At 38.7% G+C, this 27997-nt stretch overlaps 1 protein-coding gene across 8 annotated transcripts in view; it reads right to left on the bottom strand.

The window, feature by feature from the left end:
- Positions 1-27997, bottom strand: part of LOC113569818 (MAM domain-containing glycosylphosphatidylinositol anchor protein 2) — a 155367-nt gene that overhangs the window by 17984 nt on the left and 109386 nt on the right. For 6 of the 8 annotated variants that reach the window (XR_014124589.1, XM_035524822.2, XM_035524823.2 and 3 more), the window contains exons 8-10: positions 25318-25638; positions 15422-15691; positions 5705-5853 (exon numbers count right to left, since the gene is read on the bottom strand). Coding sequence is in view for 7 of the 8 variants with exons in the window: in XM_035524822.2 (XP_035380715.2) it covers positions 5705-5853; positions 15422-15691; positions 25318-25638 (740 nt within the window). In the remaining variant the exon portion in view is untranslated. The remainder of the gene's footprint in view (positions 1-5704; positions 5854-15421; positions 15692-25317; positions 25639-27997) is intronic. The other 2 variants (XM_035524827.2, XM_035524828.2) reach the window with 1 other exon arrangement.

The following is a 27997-nucleotide window of genomic DNA, read 5'->3' as shown; positions in this document are numbered from 1 at the left end:
AAAAGGATGAAAATGTCTGTGCTTCCTGTCACTCCTGTCTTACTGCTAACACAGTGCTAAAGCAATGCGTAGCTTGAGCTGTGTATTTTTCATATCACAAACCTGCATAAGCTGTACAACAGCATGAGAAATCCACCTTTACAAAGTGACCAGTTTATCTTGTATTGTATTTACTAGTTAACCATTTCATTTTAAAGAATGAAACAAAGAACTAACATTTACTACATTTTATCCTCTGAAAAAACTAGTTAAAAGAATACTAAGGATTTCTTCAGGATATACAATGGTGGTTTTCGTTGCTGAAGTATCCATTATCAAAACTTTTTTTCTATGTTCACTTCACAAAGTATGCTGTGGGAAAACCACTGAAAAGCCTGTAAAAAAAAGTTCAGGGCTTGATTTGTGGAACAAGAACTGGATTAGGCAGTGCAAGTCTGTCAGGAACATTTTAACAAACCAGCAATCACTAGAGGATAAATTGTTCCTGTTAAATATGGTAGTTCAGCAGGAAGCAAGTGCAGCCCTGTAGAGAAATCTCCTTACACTATGGCATACGACACTCACAAAGACCTTGAGACTAATAAGAGGCCTGGGAGCTTGAGGGTCCTGCATAGAATCTTAGTTCTTCCCTGGATTGCACACTTCTGGATGGAGATCTTAGATGTTGTTGGGGTCATAGCCCAAAATGTTCAGATTACCAGGGGAATCACTGCTGTCTTCAACTACCACATCTTTTCCAGCTCTTCTCTCAGCCCTTGGTATTTTCTGAGCTTTAACATATGTAGGTAAGGTCTGAACAATTAGTTGAAAAATGTCATGCAGAAACTGCAATATTATTTCTGTTGGGCAAGAACAAGCAGATACAAAGGGTCGTCCAGGATTATTGTCCTTATGAATTTTAGGGAAAAGATAGAAATATCTACAGCGAGGATTATCTACAATAAGATTTCATGCAGAATCAGGCAGGGGCCCTGCTGAAATGGCATGATTAATATAATTAATAGTGGATTGGATAGTATACTGTAAATGTGGAGTGATGTCAGAGCTGTTCTGCCTATAAAAAAAGGTATTTTCTCCAAAGAACACAAGCTCCACCCTTATCAGCTGTCTTAATAATTTAATCAAGAGTGAGATAAATGATCATTCAAATAATGGCTGTGGTACTGTAGCCTGCAGCCGCTCTAGATGTGCTACATGTAAATACACTGCCTGGCCAAAAAAAAAAAAAAGGTCACCACCTGGATTTAACTAAGCAAATAAGTAAGTGCCTCCCATTGGATAATTACTGAATGGGTGATTATGTTTCAGCTGGCAACAAGTTATTTAACCCTAACTGATGCAGTGAATAGCTTCTCATTTTCTAAACAACCATGTCGAAAGACACATCCTGTGGTCTTGGAAAAGATGTTAATCTATTTTAGAATGGTCAAATTATTGGTATACATCAAGCAGAGAAAACATCTAAGGAGATTGCTGAAACTACTAAAATTGGGTTAAGAACTGTCAAACACATTATTAAAAAGTGGAAGGACAGTGGGGAAATATCATCTTTGAGGAAGGAATGTGGTCAGAAAAAAATCTTGAATGATCGTGATAGGCAATCACTTAAACGTGTAGTGAAATCAAATAATAGAAAATCAACAGTAGAACTCAGGGATATGTTTTATAGTAAAAGTAAGAGTATTTTCACATACACCATGCGAAGGGAACTCGAGGGATTCGGACTAAACAGCTGTGTAGCCTTAAGAAAACCACTTGTTAGTGAGGCTACCGGGCAAAAATGGCTTCAATTTGCTAGGGAGCATAAAGGTTGGACTCTGGAGCAATGGAAGAAGGTCATGTGGTCTGATGAGTCCAGATTTACTCTGTTCCAGAGTGATGGGCGCATCAGGGTAAGAAGAGAGGTGGTGGAAGTGATGCACCCATTATGCCTAATGCCTACTGTACAAGCCTGTGGGGGCAGTGCTATGATCTGGGGTTGCTGCAGACAGGTCTAGGTTTAGCAACGTTATGTGCCCAAAGAATGAGGCCAGCTGACTACCTGAATATACTGAACGACCACATTATTCCATCAATGGATTTTTTCTTCCCTGATGGCACGGGTATATTCCAAGATGACAATGCCAGGATTCATCGGGCTCAAATTGTGAAATAGTGGTTCAGGGAGCATGAGACATTTTCACACATGGATTGGCCACCACAGAGTCCAGACCAGAATCTTTGGGATGTGCTGGAGAAGACTTTGCGCAGTGATCCAAATCTCCCATGATCAATACAAGATCTTGGGGAAAAATTAATGCATCTCTGGACAGAAATAAATGTTGTGACATTGCAGAAGCTTGTGGAAACAATGGGCAGGGAATGCCAGGGAATGCCAGGGAATGCCTGCCGTAATTGAATCTAAAGGCTGTCCAACGAAATATTAGAGTGTGTGACCTTTTTTTTGGCCAGGCAGTGTGTGTGTGTATGTTTACACACACACATATATATATATATGTGTGTGTGTATGTTAAATGTTACACAGGGTGGTGCAAAAAAACCCCCCAGATAAAATTATGTAATGTATTATTTTTTCTCTTCACACTTCTGTAACATCAGCACTGAATGAACAGTCACTTTGAAGTAGACAATTTGTGGTAATACAGAGTAAGCTTATGCAATTAGACTTTTAAATGGAGTAAAAATGCAAAGGCATACAAGATAATACCCTGTTGAACTGGGTTCACAGGTAAAAAGTGTTTTGTTATTGGTAATCACCTACATAATTCAGTGACTGCCTTTATCTTCACATGCCACATGCACCCAGTGATGCCTCTCTGACTGGAATGAGAATTAATTAGATCAGAGTCTTTAGGTGTGTGCACAGCAGTTGGCAGCAGATGGTGCGAAAACAATAAACCATCAAATTTAAATTAAGTAAAATTGTCTAGTTCATGTCATATTGGAATGGTTTTCGAATACACTCTATAAGTTATCCTGCAAATGTTGGTCATGCATAACCAGTGTGATATTTAAATGTAATTAGACCTAGTGCAATTTATATAAGCTTATTTTCATCTTGTATGGACAGGTTAGTCATCCTTGTAACTGTCTTTTGTGTTAATAATGATCTGTGATTCTGTTTTTCCTGGACTATCATCCTATTTTCTGATGAGGTGGTTCACATGAACTTTATAAGAACTCAGAACCATTGAAAACTGATCAAAGACAGTGCCAGTGTGCCAGGCAAGACTGAGTACTAATCAAAGTTGCCTTTGCAGCCATAGAAGAGACTGAACTGAATTGGCTCTGCGTAATTAGCCTGGTTGGTATCGATCATGCTCTCTGGAACCGTCCAACACTGATCCATAATTGACAGATCAATCGCATGAGTACCAAGTATGGAGGCAGAGGTAAGGGGAAGAATGAATGGGCGTGGCCAATATACCCAGGAGGAGAGGGAAAAGGAAAAGCAAAACGAAGGTGTGAACCTTGCCAGGGGTACATGTTATATCGAAGGTAAGTCTTGCTTTTGCGGGGGCTGTGCTCAAGCCTTTCAACTGAGCCTACATTTTCCATTCAAGCCTTCCTCTCCAAAATGGCCTCTACTGATAACAGAAAACCATCCATTATGGAGCTCCAAAGCCCAGCAACCTTCAGTATTAATTCAAAAGCTGTAGTCAGGGCAAAATGATAATGATTCTGGGCGAACTGTGAGGAACAGGCTGCTCTGGTCTATAAATAGCAGCGCATCCCTCCACATGCAAGGCTCCTGGTTGCTGTGCTGATGCATGGGCCATCTGCAGCTTGGAGACATTTATTTATTTACACAAAGCCTCCTTATACTCCAGCAGGCCTCCATTTTCATTCTTGTTTAATCATTTCAGCTCACCAGTGGGTATAGTTTATAACACTGATCACACTTTTTAAAAATGGCCAATATTCATTTTCTCTAAATAGACAAAACATGGAAGAAACAAAGGCCTTAATTTAAGTCATGAAGAGCACACAAGAGCTTGGTGTTCTCTACTGTCCGCATCATTGTAGCGAACATTGATTCAGAGAACTTAGATGGAATATAGGCCCAGTCTCAACTGCCTTGCACTAGGATCCCAGGAGAAGCTGATTGTGTGCAGAAGAGCATACAAACACAGGCACCAAGGTCTTACTCAAATGCTGAAGGCAGATGCTTCTAATTTGTGAGCCCTTTTGTGTTATTATGTACTCTATCCAACACTGCTCCAGTGCACTCGATATTACAGGAATTCTTTCAGGGATCTGGCCCACGATCAGCATGCTGCAATATCGCAGTTTTGATGTCTGCTGCTTTGAGAGTTTGCCTCATTGCTCCCTGCTTCCTCCTTCGTTTGACTGTTGAGCCTTCACTGCACTTCTCCATTTCACACTACAGAATTCTTTTTGTTGCACTAGACAGGTTCAAGAATATATTTCATGCAATACTCTCTCATTATTACTGCCAAGTGAACACAAAGCTCTAACTTTTGATTACTAACATCCATAAGAAATGTCATACTGCCTTTTAGGGAGAAAACAGCAAAGCTATTAGCATGAAACAAGTTACTTCTGACATAAAAACACTAATATAATATCCTGGATATTTAGTATATTCAAAAATAAATAAAATTACTGTCAATCTGATTGGTTCTTAATTACAGTCCAAATATGAATTACATCCATATTTCCCCCTCTGTCTAAGGTATAATACTGTCTAGACGATTAACTCTCTTCCTTATCTAGAATTAATGCTTCCTATTCAAACATTTAAAAGTGTTATTATTTGCCTTTTGTGCACTTAGGCTAAATGATAGATTATGACATTTGCTTTTACATTGTGAAAATATTGTTCTCAAAGTGCAAAAAGAAGTAGAACTTTAGGTATCTGAGGGGATCCAAGACCAGCAATGTGTAATGAGTTACAAGATCTAAAACGTCACTACTGAAATTCAGTGTGATACAAATGCATAATTTGCATAAATCAGATTATTTCCTTTAGCAAAATTGTATGGATTTATGTATAGAAAAACTAGTTTTATAACATAAAATCACCTTTTAAAGGTATATATATACTGAAATCTTTCTCTGTTTCTTCTCTCCAGTGTCAACTAAGAAGTGGCAAGAGAGAGATGAAATGGAGGGATAGGTTAATACTCATTACTTTGCTGTCATTCACTGTCATGAGCTTATCATTGTGCCGAAAAAGAGGAGAGAGAAGATGGAGAGGGATGGAGAAAGAGAAAAAAAGAGAAAAAGGCAGAAAGAGGAACCAGAACGAGTAATTACAGCTACATTCAGCCTTACTCTGCTATAACAGCTAAAGTCATTATAGAGGAAATGTAGACTAACATTGAGAATGCATTTCACTGAACTGCTGCTCCTGATAGACCTTTTGCTTTTGAATACTGGGTTCCACTGAGGTTCTGGATGGGCTTGCTCAAGGATAAATAAAGTTTGACATATTTTCAAAGTAGGCAAACATGAAACGAGCAAATAAACAAAAACAGGAAAGTTCCATCAACTATTTTAGTTGTCAATCAACGCAAGACACCAGAAAAATTAAGCTACAGTCCTCAAGCAAACAATATTTGTATTTTCAGAGGAGACAGTCATCTTTCTGTGGTAATCTCAAACAGAGAATAAGTGCATCTTGATTTAATGTGAGGGACAAAAACTGCCTTTAAACAGGCAAGATATTGATGCAGCTTACCTGCCGGATGCCGAGGCGGTAAGCCATGATGCGGTCTACTGCATCTGGGTTCATCTGAGTCCACTGCAGCTTGTAGCCATAAACCCGCGGGCGATTCTGCCATAGTGGACTGTAGGTGTCATAGTAAAACTCTGGTGCATAAGCTTTCCCTGTTGAAAGAAAACTGACATGTCATTGTCTCCCCACTTGACTTTGCCCTGAGAGGTAACAATAGTGTATGTTAATTTGAGTTAACATACATTCTAGTTATACATCATCTAAAAATTATGAATCCCACTATCACACACAAGCAGTAGAATAGGATAGAATAGAATAGGTTCTTAAAAAGAGCTTTAGATGCTTATGAGCTGATATGAAAGTGGGCCCTTAGCCAAATAACCCTACATCATAAAATCTCAAACATAAGCTTTGGAGGACTCAGCAGCATCAAGCATCTCACACTGTATCTGATTTTATTTCCAGAATATTCCAGTGGGTCAGCTACACAGGGCATCCAGAGAGTTATTGGGTGCATGGCTGGTGCTGATGACACCACAGATCTATGAGAGAAGGGAGAACGATCATTGATGTGGAGGGATGAGAAGTTGCTGATCTCCACAAGCAGCCTCATAAACCTGCCACTGGTGTTTATGTCACCCATGACTTATTAAGAGGCCGTGCGGGTACAGACACTTTTTAATGATCTGCAGATTTAGCCCTACAGGCTGAGACGATGGCCATCTCGATCCGATGAGGAGCCTGCCAGTGCACACCACAGGCGACACAGACAACAAAGAGAAAGAGAATGAGAGTGAGAGTGAGAGTGAAAGAGAAAGAGTGCAAAAGGAGACATTAAACAGAGATGACCAACATGCTGAAGATTGCTGAACAGAGATTGTTGTACTTCATAAAGTGGTGCAAAGCTGTCAAATGGCACCACTCCATATTTATTAGGGTGGTGTGGAACGATCTATCTATATTCTGTAGCTGGACGTTCTGTTTATTCTGCACAGAACATTGATGGGAAATTACAAGGTGGTGGCCAGAAATTATACTGACAAAAGAATCTACCCAACTTTGGACCAAAGAACTTAACTGTTTATTAACTTTGTAAATATACTTATTGGATTTCCTGATTAATAATAAACATTATTCCTCTGCCATGTTCCAATACATTTCTGTATACACACACAGATGCACAAACAAAAAATATACTTAATCCAGAAGAGGATCACACCAGTTAGGTAAAAAAAGTTTCAATAACAAAACCTTGAAGATAGAAATGAACTTTCTTCAGTTTTTTTTAAAAGCACCTCATCCTTAAGATACTTAGGAGCCCACAGAAGATTAGCAGGTTTCCACATAAATACGTTTAAGTCATGCTGAAATATATGTAAATCCTATAATATCAGGCTATTAACATCACGGCAGACTATGACTTGAAGACATGGTAAAAGGGTGTTGGCTATTTTCAACCTTAGAAAAAGTAAACACATCAAAAACCCTGGAGTTTTGAATAGAAAAAACCAACCAACCAAGCAAACACAGGACTGATAATACATGCATAATTATGACACATATCCTCCACTTATAATTTCAGATGGTTTGATCATTGGTAGATAGACCTTAGAAAGAATTTGTGAGGAAAGCATGTGAAAACCAGGCAAATATAAGATGGGTTTCCATCAATATGTTGCACAATGTAATGTGCATTTATGAAATTTTGGCAGAAAAAAAAGGAATTAAGTCATGTTTCCATCCTATATGGTTATGCGAAGAAACATAAGATAATTTAGGCTACCGTGATTAGGGGCACCATCAAAACAAGCAATATGGATAGATTTTAACTCGGTCTTATGGCTTGATACATCATTGTTTATTCAAAAAACCCTTTTCCATCCCTTTTTCACATTTTGGCTTTAATGATACTCTGACTCTTCCACCTCATCCTAGCGTAAAAAAATCTTTTTGTGATATTTGGGTGTTTTTTAAGTTCTGGGCTTTTTCCATCCAGTTTTTTTTTTGTTTTGTTTTTTGTTTGTTTTGCACATTTTCAAAATTTGCAAAAACTTGGTGGACGGAAAACCTGCTATAGTATTGGTTTATTCATTGACTTATCTCTACAAGTCACATTAATCTCAGCAAACAGGTTTTCTTAACAAAAGGGGGTGGGGCAAAGGCTAACTGCATTTGCATGACAAATTAATAAGCAAATACACTGTCCATATGCAAGACACAGAAGAAACCAATACTATTCCTTTTTCAGACATTAAGCACATAGACATTTACCTAATGCTTTTATCCAACTTGGCAGCGGTGGGGCTAGACCCGGAACCCTACCAATTACAAGTCAACTACCTTAACAACTGAGCTACCACTGGCCTTGATTGTTAGTATAACAGTAAGCAAAGGCTGAGTGTGGAGCAAAATAAGGCAAATAAAAATGCTTAGGAAGGGAAGGAAAAATGCAAGAAATTTATTTGCCCTATTAATTTGCATTGTGTTGTTTCTGGGGATTTAATATGAAAAATAAATTTGTCAACATTAGTACTAATTAGTAATTAAATAAGCAACATTATAGGGATTCACAGGAAGGGGGAAACATTTAATAAATAAAGGTATTCTTAAAGGTATTCAGGGAGGAAATTCTGAATGCAAGTAAACAAACATTCACACCAAAAAATGTGCATCCAGACATCAATCTGTATAATAAAACTGCTGTGCTGCGTTATTTGAAAACTAATTTTCATTTTAGTTTATTTTAATTTAACATAACTAGATTATTCATAATTTGGAATAATCTAAAATTACCAGAATGTCAATATGGAAGGAAGGTGTACTGCAGGATTAGACATATAGAATAACAGTAGCAGCATGAGTTTATAATGAGATCTTAGGTTGCATTTCTTTTCGAATTGATAGCAGAAGAGCTAAGAGTTATAGACAACAGTTCTACTGCATTAGTAAAAAGAAGAGGCAGTAATGAAAGCCAGTTGCCAATGGGAAGTATTTAAATTGGAGATCATTAGTGTGCACACAAGAAGAACAGCATAGGAGAGGAGCAGAATACAGGAGCTGGATCCAGGAACTAAACTTGCACTGAAAACCAAATTACTTAAGCAAAAAGATAGCTCTGCTGTATTCTGGTGAACACTTTTTCCAAAAGCAACACCTTTGTCTTTTCGTAGAGATTTCATAAAAAAAAAAAAAAACTTTTTGTAAATTTAAAAATGATTACCATCCCATATCATTTGATATCTGCAGGAACCGTTTCCAGGAGACTTGCCTGAGCATTGAACACAAAGGCCCAAACAAAGGCCCCTCTTTATATCTTAAACAAATTAAAGCTTGTCCTAGAGGTTCGATGGAAGTCAAAAATGTTCAAAAGAATAATCAGGTACAGAGAAGAGTAATGAAGTAAGCTTACTATTAAATGTTTTATAATATTCTGGGAGAAACCCAGACTAGCTAGACCAGACTAGTCTTTACTGTGTTGATATAATTTCCTAAATTACGTAATCTAGTCTCAGAAGAGGATCAATCTCCGATGCTGTAGACTTGTCTGTATTAAGAAATCGAGCCAGCACAGCTGTGTTGGCTGAAAATTATGACTTACAGAGAGAGGAATAAACTGATTTTGCAAATTAAATTGATATGCAATAAATGTGATAGATTATAAAATGAATCTTTAATTTGTAATACTGTACAATATGCAGCATTATGTTTTAGTTGATAAGTGAACAGATAACTTGCTTTATCAAAATGCTCATAGTAATTGAAAATAACAGAAAGAGTTCTGCATCTTTGGGAGATATGAGAATAAATTCAAACTGCAAATTCAAACATTTAAATTACTCTGCGTGTTTAAATTACTCTGAGCATACTGATGGTCTAGATCAAGAAACTGAGCATACCGATAGTCCAGATCAAGGATAGCATTTGTTTCAGTTCACTAGTTTTAAGAATTTTGTACATATGAGATGAGTAAAAGATAATCTGCATCACAGACCATGAAATCAGCCATTTCTTGTGAAATATGTGCATTTCTGTGAAATGGAGGAAAATTGGAAAACTTTTGTGGACGTGCCAAAACTGTACACCACAGAGTTAAATGCCATAATTTTATTTTTGTTGCTATGAGGATGAATCAAATAAAGAACATCATGCAGGGGATTTCCTACAAGTATTAATATAATGTTATGCATTTTGACCTGTTCTTTTTTTTTATTTTAGATGTGGATTCAAATGTAATAAACAGTCCTGATTTTGCCAAAAACCTTTAATTGGAATTTCAAACATCATTGTTATGTTTTGGAAGCTGTTTGACACCCCAGCATCTTGTTAAACTAACATTACACAGAGAGAACCGTTTTAAAACATAGGCAAGTATTTTGCCTGTGAGACCACAGACCAACACACAAATAGCTAACATTAACTATTACATTCAAAGTGAACAAAGTATTTAGGCACATGACCCACAAATCTCTACACCTCAGTTGACATGAAAAACCATGGAATTACATATTTGCGTTGAATCTGTGCATATCAGACAATATCCAGTAACGGTAACCAGGATTACATTAACTTTCCCTGAGCACAGATAGCACAGATCTAGATTTAGCAATACCAATTAAGTTCTGTGAAGCAATCCAGCTGATGTAGATTCAGTTGTTGAACTGAAGTAATACTATTCCCCAATTAAGGAAAATTTATAGACAGGCAGGGAAATAGAGAGTGAATTTCATATAGTTTCATAGAGAGTTTGTCATATAATTTGCACTTTACACTGTTGAAAGCCGGAATTGAACTTCTGATTAAGCTTGTGAACAGAAAATAGACAGGTGGCAGAACATCTGTAAAACCAGAGAAATTCCTTTTTTATTTTGTTATGTACACTCACATGCCAGTAAGTCTGCTCTGGAATCCAGGCAACCTCTGTGGCTTCCCTTCTTATAAACATAAAATCTTAAAGTAAAATATTGGTATCATCACTTATGTCTACTACTATTTACCTCACAATTGCTATTAGGGCCACATTGGCTCCGTTTGCTGCAACATTAGACTCTAGGCGGAATATAGCAGATCCACGAGATCGACAAATTTGTGAAATGAAGCATTGTCCAACAGTGATAACTCTGTTGTTGTTTTGGAGTCCACTGAATCTCACTTGTCAAGAGAGAGCAAACAATTCATCAAGACCCTGATGACCCTGTATCTCATTCATATTACTGTAACATCTAGATGGCTGGAATTTCAGAAGGATTTGAATATACTTATCCTCTCAAGTGTTGGTAAGATGTTCTTTGCCGAGGTACTGGACCCTGGCTTTTATTCTTCTTCTCTGATGCTAGAAAAAGTATATTGCTTATATCTGCATTGAACAATCCTAATTCTAAACAAAGAGTATTTTGTGCTGGATTTCATTATTTCCAGGATGATGTGTGTGCTTTTCAGTTATCTGCTTCATTAACAAGGAGACAAGGCATTCATCTTTGCAGATCCCTGTGCATAATTTTAAATGATTTCTTTTTACAAATAAGAAAAAAAGTCATGTTTTTGTCTTTGTCATACTTGAGCTTTTCTTGTAGTTTCAATAATTGTACTCAATTTTCTTTTTATTGTCTTCTGTGATGGCCTCTTTGGTCTATTAACCGATTGCAATATAAATAAGCAGAATTCTGCTTATGGGGTCACACAAAACACTGAAAGGCTAGGGGTATCAAATGAAATCTTTAACATGGATCTGTGGGCTATATCATTTGTGTTTCATTCCTACTACAAGGTTAAAATTCTGCATCTCTGACACAAATCCTACTCGTCTAGCCTCCCACATGTCTGCCATTTATTTAAGAAGAAATTTCAAGAGCTACCTTATAATTGCAATACACTGTTACATTTCATTTAGATTTTTAAATTCCCATAGAGCTCCCTAGCATGTAAAACCTAAAACATTTTCTCTCCACCATCTTACCTGATTTGTGCATTTATTTAAATGTAAGCATTTTTTAAAAAGTTAATTAAGAAAGAGATGAATAGGGTGTATATTTTTATATTTATATTTATTTACATTTTTAGTGTCATACCTGCCAAACCAAGTCCAGACACCAATTTCCAGAATCCCTTATCAAGGATCATGCCTTCCACCTCTTCCATCAGGTCTCTTTTCACTATAATTCTTAATTGTCATTCATATATCATAGCTTTTAGCCTACACATCTCACAATATCTGCAATATCAAATAAGTGCTTGATACTGTTATTGTCCCATCCAGCTTTAGTTGGGGTTTGGCCCAATTCTGAAGTTATACCAGTGAGAGATCAATTCATCGAGTAAAAGTTGCTGTGCACCTACAACTCAGTGTATGTGTGAACGACATTTGGTGTGTTTGGCTCTGTTGGTTTGAAAACAAACATCATTATTCAGCATTGTTCCTCAATTAAAGCATAACAGAACCCAGATGGGGCATGGGCATGTGTATTCTTTGCTATGATTTCTGTGGTGGGTGTAAACAATGTTCATTACCTTATTTTTTAGAATGCAATGAGGAGCTCAATGGCTCTGTTAAGGCTATTGTGTTATTAACTTGTTGACTAACTAGTTCATTCTTTCTGAATGAAAATGACTTTGCTCACATGGAATATTTATGAGAGATAAGCAAAACTTAGAATTAAAGACACATGGCAATCTTAAACTGCTTTCAGGTTTGCAATGATGCAACTTGTGGTAAGGATTCATCTCAGGAGTCATATTTAATATTTACAGAGATAAATTAGAATCAAATAGGTTGCTATTTAAAAAGATTAAAAGTAGAACTGCCTCAAAATGAGGTACCTGGTAAAAGCATTGACAGTGCACTGATTCCTACTCAGTGTCATATGCAGAAGACAGAAAAAGAGAAGGCAGTAGCAAATCTAGGAGACTGGACTTGCAGAAGACATTTTGTCACCGAATGTTGAACTGGCGAGGCCCCTAGACTGAGTACTGTTGAAGTCTTGGCTGAGTGGCAAAATGTCAAAATTGAACTGCAAGTCAACATGTCTTGACTTGCTTCAACTAGACAATTCAATCACCTGAATGACTGAAAGCCACCCTAGAAAACTGAGTACATTCTCACTGGAAAAAAAAAAAGACAGGGCTGCTCACTCCCTCCTCGCTAAGATGCACACCAGCCAAGTGAGCGTCTGCATGGTTGCAAAGCAGAATCAAATGATTAGCATGCTCCTCTAAGCATGTTAAACAAATTATAGAGGGTCTGGCATTGCAAAGAAAAGCATACAAAAAAGTTATATATCTCAAAACAAATATGCTATATTGTAAAATAATATTATTCTAAACAACCAAATTATTGATCAGGTAATGTTTCTTTTTTTAATAGAGTGAAAAGATTGATGGTTCTTTTTAAATTCAGCATATGTCACGCTACTGCTCTGCTGGGTGTTTTATTGACTTCCAATCAGATTCTGCAAGCAGTAGATGTATCTAATTACAAATAATTGACTTTAAAATGAAAACTACTCTACCATCAAATTACAGTCACCCCTGTAAAATGAAATGAGGCAGATTCCGAGCCTTTCTCACAAAAACATCCTCTGTCTGGCTATTGCAATTGTAAGTGTAAGGCACTTCTAAATTCTAAATTCTAAATTCTAAAAAAAAAATAAATCCACCAAAAACCCCCAAAAACCCAAAACCAAAAAACAAATAAAAACAGCAGCAACAAAAAACAAAGCAAATTTTTATGCACATTATGTGAATATGTTAGACCCAGTCACTCTGCCAGGCTTAAATGGGAGTCACCTTGCACACAGAACTGCAGATGTTCAAACAGCATGGCATCTCAAACTACTGAGTTTATCCTTTGCTATGGAGTGGCCTGCCTTCGTATCTGGCTATAAAGAGTGTGCCCTTTGGCATGCAATGGTGATTGACTCTGTAGAGTGCCTTCTGATTTTACTTTAAGAAACTGACCATCACACATCTTGAACTATCTGCGGTTCTCAGCATCAGGTAACATGCCCAGAGGAGAAGAAGTATACTTGTACAGAAAAATATGAATGTTGGAGTTGAGGGGAATGTTGATCAAACAGATTATCATGTAAATTGTAAATAAAAATTGCTGATTGAAGTAATTAATCGGTGCACTTTTAGAATGAAACTTTTCCAATTAAATTTGGAACCAATTTTAATAATGAAATTTCAAACAAAGCAATTTCAAACATACAAATATGGCTAAAATATGGTTATGTGGCTAACACTTCGTTAAACATCAAATATGTCTTTTTTGAGCAATTAACTTTTTTCACATCAAGATCAGTATTTCTGAGGCAGATTTTTACAAGTGTGGTGTACTTCTTTTTAAAGGATTTGGTTACTTCAGCTCACGTACTGTGAGTACAAAACAGAAGCCATTATACCTATAGAGAACAGAAGGGGGCTCCTCTTGGGAAAGCCTAAGTACAAACTGGGCCAGATTTTAAGGCTAATGGGGAGTTGGAGTAGACTAGTCCTCCCTGGAGTGTGAAGGCCCCAGTAACTTTGGCAGCTGCCTTCACGTCCAGATGGCAGGGAAGGCTGTGTGTTAGGGAAGCAGGGGGGGTCAGGGTCTGCTGAGCGAAGGCTTGCTCGCCCTCCGCCTGTTGATGGAAAGCAAATAGCCACAGGCTGTCAAGATCTGCCCCTTGCTCTGCCTGCAGTTTGTGCGCACGTTGCCCTGATTTATGCCAGGCAGCGGTGAGACATCCATCTTTTCAGCCCCCAAAGCTGGACTCTACCGGAGGGGAAGAGGCTGTAGCAGTGCCAGGCTGCGGAGACAAATGCGGCCCAACCCTGAGACTTGGCCATTGCTCTGAATGCCCACAAGCTGAGACTCGCTGCAGACATCTATCCCTACCGCAATATCATATGGCCCTGGTATGGGAGACATGATGGACTCCAGCTGGCACTGCTTCTTCTCATGCTTTTGGCCCACTATGCCCCCTTATTACCAATGGGGGTTTTTAAATAATTAATTTTCTAAAATGGTACATGTCACATGTCACATGTCCTTTGGCATTAAGAAAAGTGTATGTAAACTGACATGAATCTTATTGAGAATATTTTTCATTCAGGGTTTTTTGAGTATATTTATATGTGCATTTCTTTCCATTCCTTTCTCTCAGTTACCTGGTCACAAACTGACAAAACCTATTTGTGAATGAGAATAACAGGAAATTTTCAATGTTCAGAATAATTTTGGTTGAGGACCAAAAATCGAAAAAGTCATAAAAGACAAAAAACAAACAAACAAAAAATAAAACAAAACACCCCCCCCCCCCCCCCAAAAAAAACCCAAAACAAAACAGTAAAGCAGTTTGAGGTTCTCTGTGCAAACAGAAAAGTTTGGCTCCACCATATCATTTTATCTTTTCATGAAAAGGCAGAAATATCATAACAGTTTTTAAAAAGATTAATTGACGGATCAGATTTTAACAGGTCAAGCGTACTTAAAGAAATATTTAATTCCCAGCATCAAGGCCAATGTTGATACTAACTCTATCAGTACCAGTTCTGGCATTGATGCATCTCCATTTGAAATCCATAACAAAAAGATATTTTGGTTGCAAAAATGTAATCATTATCATTAACCATATTTTAGACTTCATTGATCATGATTTTTTTTTCTACAATTGAGTTTTAAATCTTATATCTATATTCTAGCTGATCTGCCATTTCAGTGAAGTGTTGCAGAAGGAGCCTTACCAGTTACCAGGAAGGTGCACCGGCCAGCGCCGGCCTCATTGATGATCTCACAGGTGTACTCCCCATAGCCGTCACGGTTGAGGCTGCGCACCACATACTCAGTCTCGTCGCGGGTGTCAAAGTGGCCAGCGTGCAGGAGGCGAGAGCCCAGGCGCCACTCGTAACGCAGCACCCGAGAGGGGTGGGCGCGGATCACACGGCACCTCATGGTCACAGGCCGGTTCAGACCCTGCCGCACCTCCGACCAGACGAGCTCCACTGCCGGTGCATCTGCACAATAGAGAGGTGTGGCTTCAATCTTGCTTGAAAACAGGCCACAACATATTTAAGATCAAAATCTATTTCTGGAGAAGATGGAGTTTAATGGCAGATGACTGCACAGAGTTCGTCTCCTGTGCACATTAAACAGCAGAAGGCATTTACAGTGGGATAAGACACATTGCAGTGAAATTATTGATGGCTGTGAAAAAGGTTTTCTGGTCTGATGAATCCTGTTTCCAACTGCACCATGATGGCAGACTCAGGGAGTGGCATATATAAAGCATAATGCCACGGCGAGACATGCATGATTACAAACCTACATACTAGAAGAAGGGCTTGAAACCCACAAAACCTTTAGACCGAATTCTCTTTAGTGGGACCATTACCTCCATGATGCTTCAGAAACCTTGTTGAATCAAAGGCAAAGTGTTTTTGTGTGTGTGTGTTGTGTAGTTCTGTACATATATATAATCTTGTGGAGGTCTAACAACACCTTTATTTTCTAAAGAAGCTGAGACAAAATAGTTTACTGCAGTGACGTCTGGTCAACTTTTTTCCAGAGCACTGTGGAAAGCATACTTACCTACTGTGTGACAGTATAGGTTGCTAGTTGCAATGCTGCTGACCTGAGAGACCTGCAGCAAGTGGAAAAGACAGCCCAGTATTGTCAGAGTGAAACTACTGGACCTGGAGGAAATCTACACGAGATGCTGTTACCAAAAGGCCCTCAGCCATCAGGGGCCTGTTCCACGCTTGACCCTGCCTGTTAGTCCCCCTGCCTTCAGAAAAATGCTACCAAACCATCTACACTTGCCAAACAAGACTGAGGAATAGTTTCTTCCCCAGAGCTGCTAACAGTCTGTCTATCCCCCATCACACCAATGCCCCCAATAACCTACCTGCATTCCTATCACCTTTCACTTTCTCACCCCACTTTTTCATACATCTGCTACCTGCCCCAGAAAACAAGGACCTATCAACACATAGGCCCAAGAGTGACAAAACATCTTATTCCCATTATCGGTGTACATATGACCGAGCTTATGAGCCCTATAACAGACATTTGAACTGATTCATTTTCTTGCACATTGCACAATATTGTATGTATCTTAACCACTGTATATATCCTACACAATACTGAGTTGGTATAAATGACCTTGTAATTATAAAAATATAAATTCAGTTTTAGTGCAATAGTACATACTGCACTAAAACTATATATTTTATAATTACTGCACTACAGCACTAAAACTGTATTTATATTTTTATAATTACTAGGGCATTTACACTTACCCTCTACTAATTGCACATGTATACACTGTATACATTCTACCAAAATGTATTTATATTTATGACCATATGTTTTGTATGACATATATTTATATTTGTGTAGCTATTGCTTTTCTTTTTTTTTTTTTTAAATCAATTCTTGCAGAATTTCAGCAATATTAAATTTTACTGATGTAAAGATAAAAATCTTATTTTACACACACACACACACACACACACACACACACACATACACACTAAACTAATCAAAGGTGGATAACAAATAAAGGAATCCAATCTGTTCTGCTGCTAAATGTGATCAGAAGGCTTCAATACATTATAGATTGATAATTTTTTTGTTTGCTGAGTGGCACCAGTTGAAGTAATGCAAGCGATAGCTGGATGCAAACAGCTCAGGCTAATTAACTCACCTTTCATTCACCAATCTGATAGACTTCAACAGAAGCCACAGTGAGGGATTAATGCAATGTGGGAAACTGCTAGAGACCTACAGGTCTTAAATTGCCTGAAATTAATTGCTCCAATTCAACATAATGTGAAAGAGAGTCATTTCAGCACTGCTAGAGGTCAGGAAAAAGTAGATAAATGCTGAACCAAATTAATCAGAGAGGGAATCTACTTTTTTACCCTCCTGTATGATTTCATACACAAAGAATACGTTTTATGCAGTCACTCCACATGTGAAAGACTCCACATGTGAAAGAGAAGGAGCATGCATCTTGCTGCTCGATGAACACATTACTGCCATCTCATTAAAGATTGCTAAAGGTTGGAAAATCATGCAAAATAGCATGCAAAAAAACAACAATTTGCAGTAGACTGGTGAGCAAGATGATGGAGAACGTTTCTTTCCCTCCTGATGCCTCTTAATGAACTATGACTATGGGGAGTGCTGCGACATTCCAAATGTAGCTTGACCATTCAAACAATTGCAGGTTGAGCATGTGTTTTTATTTAGTTTGTAGGCGTCTTGAGTGGTACAGACAAAATTATAGTACACGCAGTTCCATTGTGTGGACAGACAAATATCCTACTTAAGCTATGTAATGGAAGCAGCTTTTAACAAGAACAGCCAGCTATCTGCTCTGCACCATCAACTTCATGGTAGCAAAACAGGAAACCCTGTAGATGCTGCCAGCATGCCAAATAATGCTCTGGAGATGCTGAGAGACTGAAATGGTCTTCTGTTACCAGTTTTGTGGAAAATACAGTGGAATGTAACTTGTTATCTGTCACATGGGCCATTTTAGGCAGCACTGCTGGACTTATGTTGAAAACACCAAAATACTATAAAGTGTATCATTAAAATTTCCAAAATCCTTCTGGGACTCTCTTGAAGTGTTTTTGCAATTAATTTATTGGAAGTCCAAAACTGAATTTCCGTCACCAATTTTCATTCTATCTCTGTTGATAGCTCCCTAAGAAGCTGTAAAACAGCTTAACATGAACCCCAAAAGACTGCTGTGGTCATAAAATCAAAGATGGGCAGAATACAGGGCTAAACTGAAGAGATATACCTAAAAAGAAAACACTACTTAAACATACATACTTATAATGTAAGTAATACAAATCACTAAATAATTCAAATAATTAGGAGTAAATTGTTTTAACTCATATAGGAAGAAAAACAGTGCATAAGACTTGTTGTTATGGTAACAGCTGTTACCTGTGGGAAGCTACAAAGACCATCCAGTGCATAAAACATGCTGAGCACAGGAAACCATAAAAACATCTCTGTTCTCTTACTTCAGTGTTAAGCAAGACAGCAAGCATATTTCCAATGTCTGTAATTGCTACTGGCCTACTCAAATTGAACATCGGTGGCTCAGCCACAATATGCTTAGAGGTTACTGGGCATATGCTAATGGTTTGCTGCTGCTGAGTGGTGGGAGGGGAGAGGTTGTTCCAATACACAGTGCTGAGGCAGCTCAGGACCCAAAGCACTTAAGTCGCAGCATGGAGGGGCCCTTGGTGCATGCTGCTATCTTCATTCCAAAAATTATGTGTTTATCTGAAATCTTGAATGAATGTAATTCAACTGTGGTATGTTTTGGTACAAAATTATAAAAATGATCAGGATATAAATTATCCTGTCAGTGCCTAATGACTGTTTACAGGGGACCCTATATACTGACCTTTTCAAGTCTCTCAACATGAGTAATCAGTTCAATATTGTGCTATGAAAATAGGCTACTAAAATTTTAGACCAGATTTACACCACTGGAGCTAATCCAGGAAGACTATTTCATACATATCCAAAGTCATATTGCAAGTCTCATTAAATAGGCCCCACTTTAATAGATGCATAAGAGGAATCTTTTAATTCCATTCATTGTTTGGTAATGACATGGGATAGTGTCTTTCTTATGTGAGTCATTTGCATCTGTTCATGCCTAATGTGCATGTCATGAAATGGCTATAAGCAGTATAAGCAGTGGCATTAGGACAAACAAAGAAACAACAACAACAAAAAAAAGAAAGTGTATTTGTCTAAGAGCTCTTCCAATGAATGACTAAGGGTAAAAACCGCCCCCCAAATTTTTGTTTTGAATAACTAATCTGCATAAGCTGTGGATAATGAATAGGTTATACACTTCACTTGTTGGAATATGTCACTTTTAAATTGAACCCATTAGCCCTAATCTTTTTGGCCCTCATGATGTTAATTAGCTAATTCCTTCTGCAACCAGACTTGTATATACTCACTGTAACTACCTGAATATTTGAAGTGCCATTTAAATTGTTCAATCCTAACTTTTTTGTCCTAGCTTCTCCTATTTCAAAGATTAGGCTTATCTGAGACAGCATGCATAAAAGAAGAGAACCAGAGAAGGCACTGCAATCAACTGAACTGCATCATGCTGACGAGCCAAACACTGTGTCCTGACAGACGGAAATGCTTCAGTACCAGACTTTCTTTTGCCTACCTTGTCTCAATCCCTGATTCATAAAAACATCAGTGGCCAAATACTGAGGCTTTATCTATGTTTTATGAAAGTTGATTTTTGTTTGCTTCACTAGACGCAGAACCCTTTCCTCTCGTCTGCCTGGGACACTAGACGAGAGCCACTATGAATAAAGTTTTTTTTTTTTTTTTTTTTACACATCAAAGCTGTTGACTCGCTTCAGCCATTTCTTCATGCCTCTAATGCTCTTGGCTTCAGGGAGCTGCATCTCAGCCCTTGATCGAGTTAACTAAAGGCGGCTTTGCAGAGTGGCTGGAAACCAAAGGCAAGCAGCTGCTTTTCCGCTGGGCCCTGGCGACACTGCTGCGGAAAAAGTGGCCTCAGTGGATTGGCGCAGGGGATCCACGCCCTGGGGAACCTGAGCGGCTGAAAAGGCCTCCACTAATAAGGGGAAAGCTCTTGGTGAGGAACAGAGACAACAAGGCAGCTCACACATCACCGTTACAGAAAAGTCCCACCGTGGAAGCATGGTGCAGGTGCACTCCACATCTTCTGCTCATTTCTTACTCAGTATCAATTTCTCTTTTCATGTTTTACCTAGAATTGCTGTATGTGGCGCAGTGGGTTTAGTTTGTGCTTTAGGGGCCTTTTTCATAAATTTTCATGCATGTGAGCAGAAATCTGTGAGATGTAAGATAGTTTTTGCTTTTTAAAAGCATTTCAGGAAGATATTATGGACAATAAATGCATATTCCAGAGATCATGTCACAAGCAGTCAGTTACTTTCATTTGAATTCACCCACCACAGCAGTTTGTACAAGCTGAATAGACAGATTTTAAAGATCCCATTATAAAGTTTACTCAATACTTAAAATCGAAAATACATTTTAAGAGCTTTCAATTTTCAAAAATGCCTTCAGAGCGAGCTCTAATGGATTCTCTTAGCCAAAAGAGGCAAATACATAAATAAAAGAACATGACCCAGAAATAAGTAAGCTCATGTATAGGCTGCATTTATCTGAATTGTCAGTGACACCAAAGCACCAGGAGGAGATGATAGTATATTCACATAAGAGTAAAGCTACTCTTAGCATTGATCAAGCTGAGCTCATGGAAAAAGAAAGACATTTATGTATATATGCATCAAAATATATATACCTGATTGGTCAAACTAAACTTTAACAGACAAGTTTTCTTGCATTGAGAATTCTAAGTTGAACATCTTTCTCAAATGATCAGCTTTGCAAAATTGCAAACACAACTGTTATTGTGTTCAGACTATCCATAAAAATATTGTTGTCCTCAGTTCAACTTTGCCATTAGTGATTGCAATGGCAGCATTACTCCACTGTAGCATTATATCATAATCAGCACAGTACATTCACAGAGGCTTTGTTAATTGCACACTCAGGACATGGATGTTAGCCCATCAGTAGATTGTGTTTCCTTTGCTATTCTACATCTTAAATTAAAAGAAACATAAAAATATAAATCTGTGAAATGCAAAGCAATGCAAACTTTCTATAATGTATGTGCATTTATCATGCTAAAACTAAAACAAAATGTAGACGTGGTTGTTTTGCTATATTTGCACACATTGAAATATAACTGCAACATTTATATCCTCCACATAAACAAGGAATGTCATATTGTTAAAATTGCACATGCTTTAACACTACATAATGGCATTTTTCATAAAACTAAACCCCCACAACCCCCACAACCACACCCACACTCACACAACCACAAAAAACACATACATACACACACCCTGGTTTGTACAGTGCCACCTCTATCTTTATTTTCAGCCAAGGAAAACCCTGGAGAAATATGAGTAATCACCTGGCTATATCAGACTGAAGCCGAAGGTGAGGAAGTGTTCACATGTAATAACAGGATGTATGTAGCCTTATTATGTAGATGTGTTGGCTTGTCATGATGTTAGAGAACACTACTATAGTCTACATAATGATATATTTAATCTCTAATCTTTTCTGCAGTTTTCCAACAATTAAAAGTATGGTACTTGCATTTTCTTGATAGTCTGAACAAACATATTGCCACACATTGTGAAATCTTTTTTTTCTGTTATCTTGGTTTTTAACATGTTTCCTTCTCTGTACTGGCAATCACACCACAACACATACTGAAGTGGTTACCTAGGTGATGAGTGACCCAGGGAGCGTAATGGCCTTAGGTCTATGCTCTAAAGCCTCTCCTCTCATAAAGCACAATCACTTTTCATGTTACAGTTGGATAGAAGAGAGCTTAACAGTTATAGAACAGATGTACTGTTTCACCACAGTGCTGTCTGCAACTATATAGGCATTTACAAAATTTTGTTGGTTTGGCTTCAGGACATTGTATTTTAAATGAAACCATATCCAAACTGCCCTTCTTATACGTCTCTAATTTTTTTCAGGGTAACACAGAAAATAAGCATAACTTTAAATAAAATTGTCTGTCTCTTTATAACTTGTTTGAAAAATCTTTGATAACTGTGACCCATACACATCACCAGATGTGCAACCTTTTAAGACTCTAATGTCTCTAATGCTTTAAGTTTCTTTAGGACTCTAATGCAGCCATTTTCAATTCCTGTTTGTTTTGGGGGATATTTGTTATTATATCTTTAATAGGTATGCTATAATAGGAATATACAATTGGAAATGCAGGCTCAGATTAGGTCAGGTGATTGTCTGAGTAAGTCAAGAATATAAACTCCCTCATTGCTTTATGCTTTGGCTTAGCAGATTTCTGTGTGATTTAGTTTGGTCTGAGCAGCTAAGAAGCTTCTGTCCAATCCAGAATTCTCCTGTTGCTTTCTGTAGTCACTTTATCAATAAAGCATAATAAGGTAGTTTCACTAGCAGCCATAGATGCACATATGACTACTTTTTACAAATGAAGTAGTATGCTCATCATTTCATCCATCCATAATACGTCTCTGATACATTTGTTATGATATTTGCAGCCTCATGACATTCTGCTTTACTGGTAATGGCATTTCTTTTGTGCTTAATAATCCAACAGCAACAGACTTCAGATGCATGTGTTGTAGGGAATGTTTGTCAAATTTTTTGCCTATCTACCCTGTTCAGCTTGCTTTGACCCATAGGGGAAACATAGGAGGTGAAGATTTAATGCATATGATAAATGAATGAATGAATTAATGTCATTCAAAAACATACTGAAAAATATTGGCTATGCTGTCTGTCTTCAATGACACATCTAGAATTTAACTCTAGATTTTTTATTAGCTTTCTATTGCATGAGCTAAAATGCTGCACCAATACACAACCAGACAGGAACCAACTAAGAATCCCACTGTACAATTATGTTGGGTTCCCTGAAAACAGAGGACTGTATGTTTAAAGAACTGTACTTCCTGCTCAGTTCAATATAGATACACAAACCCATAAATTAGAGCTGACAGTAGGAATTTTAACCCTGTGTCTCATTGTCTCTGTAGACCAAAGGGTACCTACTTTTACTGGAGGTCTAATAAGCACTGTACAACATCCATAGTATGAATAATGTCGCATAATGTGAGTCAAACAATTTTACTCTTCTCCTTGCATGGCAATGTATTTTAGAAAGCAAGTCCCTGTTCAGCTCACTTCAAAGGCATTTAATAAGAAGCAGTTTTATAGAGTGACAGGGTATTTTGGGTGTGCAACTCTTCGTTTATTTACTCAATCAAACTTTTTTCAGACTCTGAGATTTGAGAATTCAGTATGATCATAGTATGTTTCCTGTGTGTTGAGAGTGATGTATTGTATTTGAGATCAGTAGCTTCATATTACTTTCAGCTCTACTGTGTGTCCTTCTTGAGCTGATGGAAAGGCAAAACACACATGTATCTACTACTTCCTATTGTCGTTGATAGCTCTCTGCAATGTCTCTCAGCAAGGTCATTCAAAACCTTTGACAAAAGAGCATAATGTGCATCATGTTAATTTCATAAGGATAGAAAAACATATCTTGTGCAAAGGTCTGTTAGTTAATTAAAGTTAAATAACCATTAAGGAGTCTCTGAATGATTTGGTGATGCAAAAATGAACTGGGGTGATGGAGGCATGTGACCTGCTTGATAATCTAATCCTCTGTTTACAATTCAATGACAGCATCAATGCAGAACAAAGCAGCTAACCTCTGATATGTGCTGTATTCAGTACATAATCACAATCAGTTTAGAAAATAATTCATTGGAATCATTCTTCAGAGCCTATCAAAACGTCATTAATTTTGCTTATAGGACACAGTCATTAATAGCTTACCAGAAGACGTGAATCTCATGCTAAACTGATAAAAGAATGGGAAGAAATCAAGGAACCGTCACTCTGTCTTTGACCAGCAGATGGAGGACATGGACACTACATTTACTCTCCATTGTACACAATCATAGCTGCTTGTACAGATTCTGTAGATTTTAAACTCATATACTGACAGATTATTAAGAATATAGATCAATGAGTGTGACCAGTATGGAATAAATGCCTTTACCCAGCTAAAAATGGCACAGATGTATTACGCAGATATTGAAAAGTCAAAATATGTGACAAGTTCATAAAGGCAGTAGGATTTTATAGGCATAATACATTAGCACATTTAGTATGAGTCATGGAAACTTTTCTTCCCATCTTCACATATATTCCTCAATGCCACTTGCCACCACCATATGAACTGAGATCTCAGACATATTGCCTACTGTTGCTTTTCCTCCTTATTCTCAGTTACTTTTCCACCTCTAAATGCCTATTGCTCACTCTGCTTTAATTTTAAGTATATATAAAAAAATACGAAATGAGTACTGTCTGGGATAAATTAGCTGGCTGCTAATTGGGTATTAAACCATTTTTGGAAAGACACATCTTAAGAGAGGAGAGTTGGGTATGAATGAGGGGGCTCACTCTCAATCAGGCAAGAAGGGAAAAACCTGCCCCTTTGACTGCTCTGATCATCTGACTTTATAGCAGCATGGGCTCACAGAGGGCTTGTTATTTGCCGTTAGTGGCACTGTGGCTCTTGGGCTATCTTTTCAGTGAACTGCTGCTTCCAGCTCACGAATGGAGAGAGGGTAACTTAAGTGGAGCTCTGTTTGCCTAATAGGGCAGCTCTTGAACTCTCCTCTCTGAAAAAACACTAAATTTTCTGAAATTGCATTTACAGTTCACACTGAAGGATGCTTCCCTGGCTACCACTGAAAATAGCTGTTTATTAAAAGTGAGGGAGCCATGTATGAACACTATATTAGTGGTCTTGGCTGTTCACTCTTAATCAAACTGTGTGAGTGTGGAATGGACTCTGTATAGTGCTGCATGTGGGAATTCTTAAAGTGGCACATAAGAACATTTTTAATGGCAAAATGTGCAGACACTCTCCACTCCCATGAGTCCCTTGAGGTAAAAGTGTGCATGAATTTGTAGACACACTCACACTGCACTATGAGCTCGACCACAGCTTCCCGAGGCTTGACATTGAAGCCGTTGTACTGGCTGGTCTGGCAGCGGTAGGAGCCGGCCATCTCACGGGACACATTGATGATGCGCAGCACCCCATCATAGCTCTCCATCTGCATGTTCCCGTCCGGCATGGGCACCTCCTTATCAGCCCGTGACCACAGGATGATGGGCTTGGGTTTCCCTGAAACAAGGCACTCCAGCTCCACCGTCTCGCCCTCCCGCACAACCAGTGGGGACTTGCCCCGTGGCACGGTCAAATTGGGGGGAACTAAGAAAGAGAAAAACAGAGGAGGGACTGATATGGGACTCTAGAAAGTCAACAGACGGGGTTGTTCAGAATGGTCAACAGAGAAGCTAGTGCGTAGATGGCTCAGAGCCTGTGAGCTAACCGAAATGTGACAGAGATTTGTCTTTATGGAGTCAGTGAATAACATTCAGGATGAAAACCATAGGTCTGACTTGAACCAGTGATAAATATGATCTTGCATGAAATGACAATAATGTAAAACATTCAGATTGATGAGGACCAAAGAAAGACACTAACAAAGCTTCAGGACCAGCCACACACAGATATAATTTCACACAGCAGGGAAAATTAGATTAATAAAACACCTTCCCCTATGTACATTATAAGTGCAAACAACACTTTCACCATAGTTTCAGCAAGAAACATCCTTATTTAACTTTCAACTTTCTATATTGGGACCCAAAAAGAAAAGTGTGAGATTTGTAACAGGTAACAGAACTCTTATTTAGGCTATTAGCCATGAAATAAATCAGTGAGGTAACCACAATCTCATGTTACTTGGAGTGTCAAAACACTGAAGGTCTATGAAGAGTCAAATGATATTCAACCACCTTTCAAACAAAAGTAAGCCAAAAAGCTTTCCAGTTAAATAATGCTAATGTATTCATCAAGGACACCTAAACAAAATTAAGCATCTGACAAGCAAAAAAATGTTGTATGATGCATTAATGCTATCACAAGTCATTCATCATGTTCATGTTTTTCTTTTGAACTCTTTCTATTTTCCAGTTATTTCTGAATTCTCTTTCTGTCAGAGTTCAAAGCCTCCCTGCATTTCTGGATGATTCTACAGTACTGTCATGGTTGGCCCCTCCCTGGCATCCCTGTCCTGTGCTCCTGTTTTGTTTTACTTTCTGGTTTTCATTTCCATGTGTTTTTGTTATGAGATCCCAGGTAAGCGCTATGGGTCTACCAGTCTTGATCAATGCTACAAGGAGGAGTGCAAGACACAAGCAGATGGAAGTAACACTCAGGAAACCCATTATACGATACTCAGTTAGTTCTCAAGCACCACCATGAGCTTCCCATAGCCGGTATGAGCCTTGGGAACTTCCAAGAGGGTTCCATTTCTGTGTATTCCTCCAGAGTCATGCATCGTCCTGCCCCTGCATGGAGTATGCCGCCCAGTCTCCTGTCTCAGTGGCCGTCCTGCTGGGCAGCCTGCTTCTATTACTGTTCTGAGCATGGAAGACGCCATCCAAGTTCCTGTTCCTGTGGCCACGCCTTGCACCACCCCTGTGACTACAGTGGCTGTGCCACTGGACCTGCCGCTGCTGATCACTACTGTGCTTCCAGAGCAGCTGGACCCACCACCACCCCTGAATGCTGTCACACCTTCCGACTTGCCAGACCTACCGCTGATTGCCACTGCTGTGCCTCCAGACCTGCCAGCCTCAGCCTGTTCCTGTGACTATGCCATGCGTATCCCCATAACTCTAGCGGTCTCCATGCCCCAGACTCACCTACAGTGGTCACCACCTCATTGTCTCTGCCCCTCCCAGCCCTGTCAGTGTCTGCTGCTCCCTGTGGGCCCCATTGGCTTCCTTGTCTGCTCCGTTGTTTTTTCTGTTCCCATTCTATGGTACTGTCTTGATTTCTGTTGTTGTGTCTGTCCTGGCTCTTGTGCCTGTTGTGGTTTCTGTGCTTCTCTCTGATTCTGTCTCAGTTCCTGCCTTTTTGATTCCTGTCCCTGAGTCTTTGGTTTGGTTTTTGCTTTTTGTGATTTTCTATCCTCTTGCATTTGGCTTATCATTTGGATGTGACTCCTTCTCGTCCTTTCTGGGCTAGTCATCAGCCTTTTTCCATGTTCCAGTTCCTACTCCAGCTCCTGGATCTGCTTCTGTGCCTGCGCTGTATTTGTATTGCCTGTTCACGCTCCTATTGCCCCTGTTTTGGTGTCTGTTCCATCTTTTGGGTCTCTTGTGTACCATGCATCTCTGCCCGCTCCTGTTTCCAATCCATTGTCTCTGGTTCTTGCTTCTGCTTTGTCTCCTGTGCTTTTGGTTCCCAATCCTTCTTTGGTTTCTGCCCCTAGTTCTGCCTCATCTCATGCTTTGTCTTCTGTGCCGGCTCCCCATCGCACTCCCTGTCCTGCTCCTTGCATTGCCTGTTCCTGTTTATGTCTAATCTTGTTCCTGTTCGTGGTCTATTCTGTTTTTTTTGTTTTGTTTAGTGTGCTTTGTCGCTTTGTGGTTTGAGAGGGGGGTGGGGGTGTACTGTCATGGTTGGCTCCTCCCTGGTATCCCTGTCTAGTGCTTCTGTTTTGTTTTACTTCCTGGTTTTCATTTTCATGTGCTTCTTTGTTTTGTATTTTGCATTAATTCCCCTCATTATTGTTTTCATCTGT

The sequence above is a fragment of the Electrophorus electricus genome, chromosome 7 (genome assembly GCF_041902795.1).
Source record: "Electrophorus electricus isolate QZ-2024a chromosome 7, ASM4190279v1, whole genome shotgun sequence".
Classification (NCBI taxonomy): Eukaryota; Metazoa; Chordata; class Actinopteri; order Gymnotiformes; family Gymnotidae; genus Electrophorus; species Electrophorus electricus.
The sequence above is the reverse complement of the archived record's forward strand: the minus strand, read 5'-3'. Positions and strand labels throughout refer to the sequence as shown.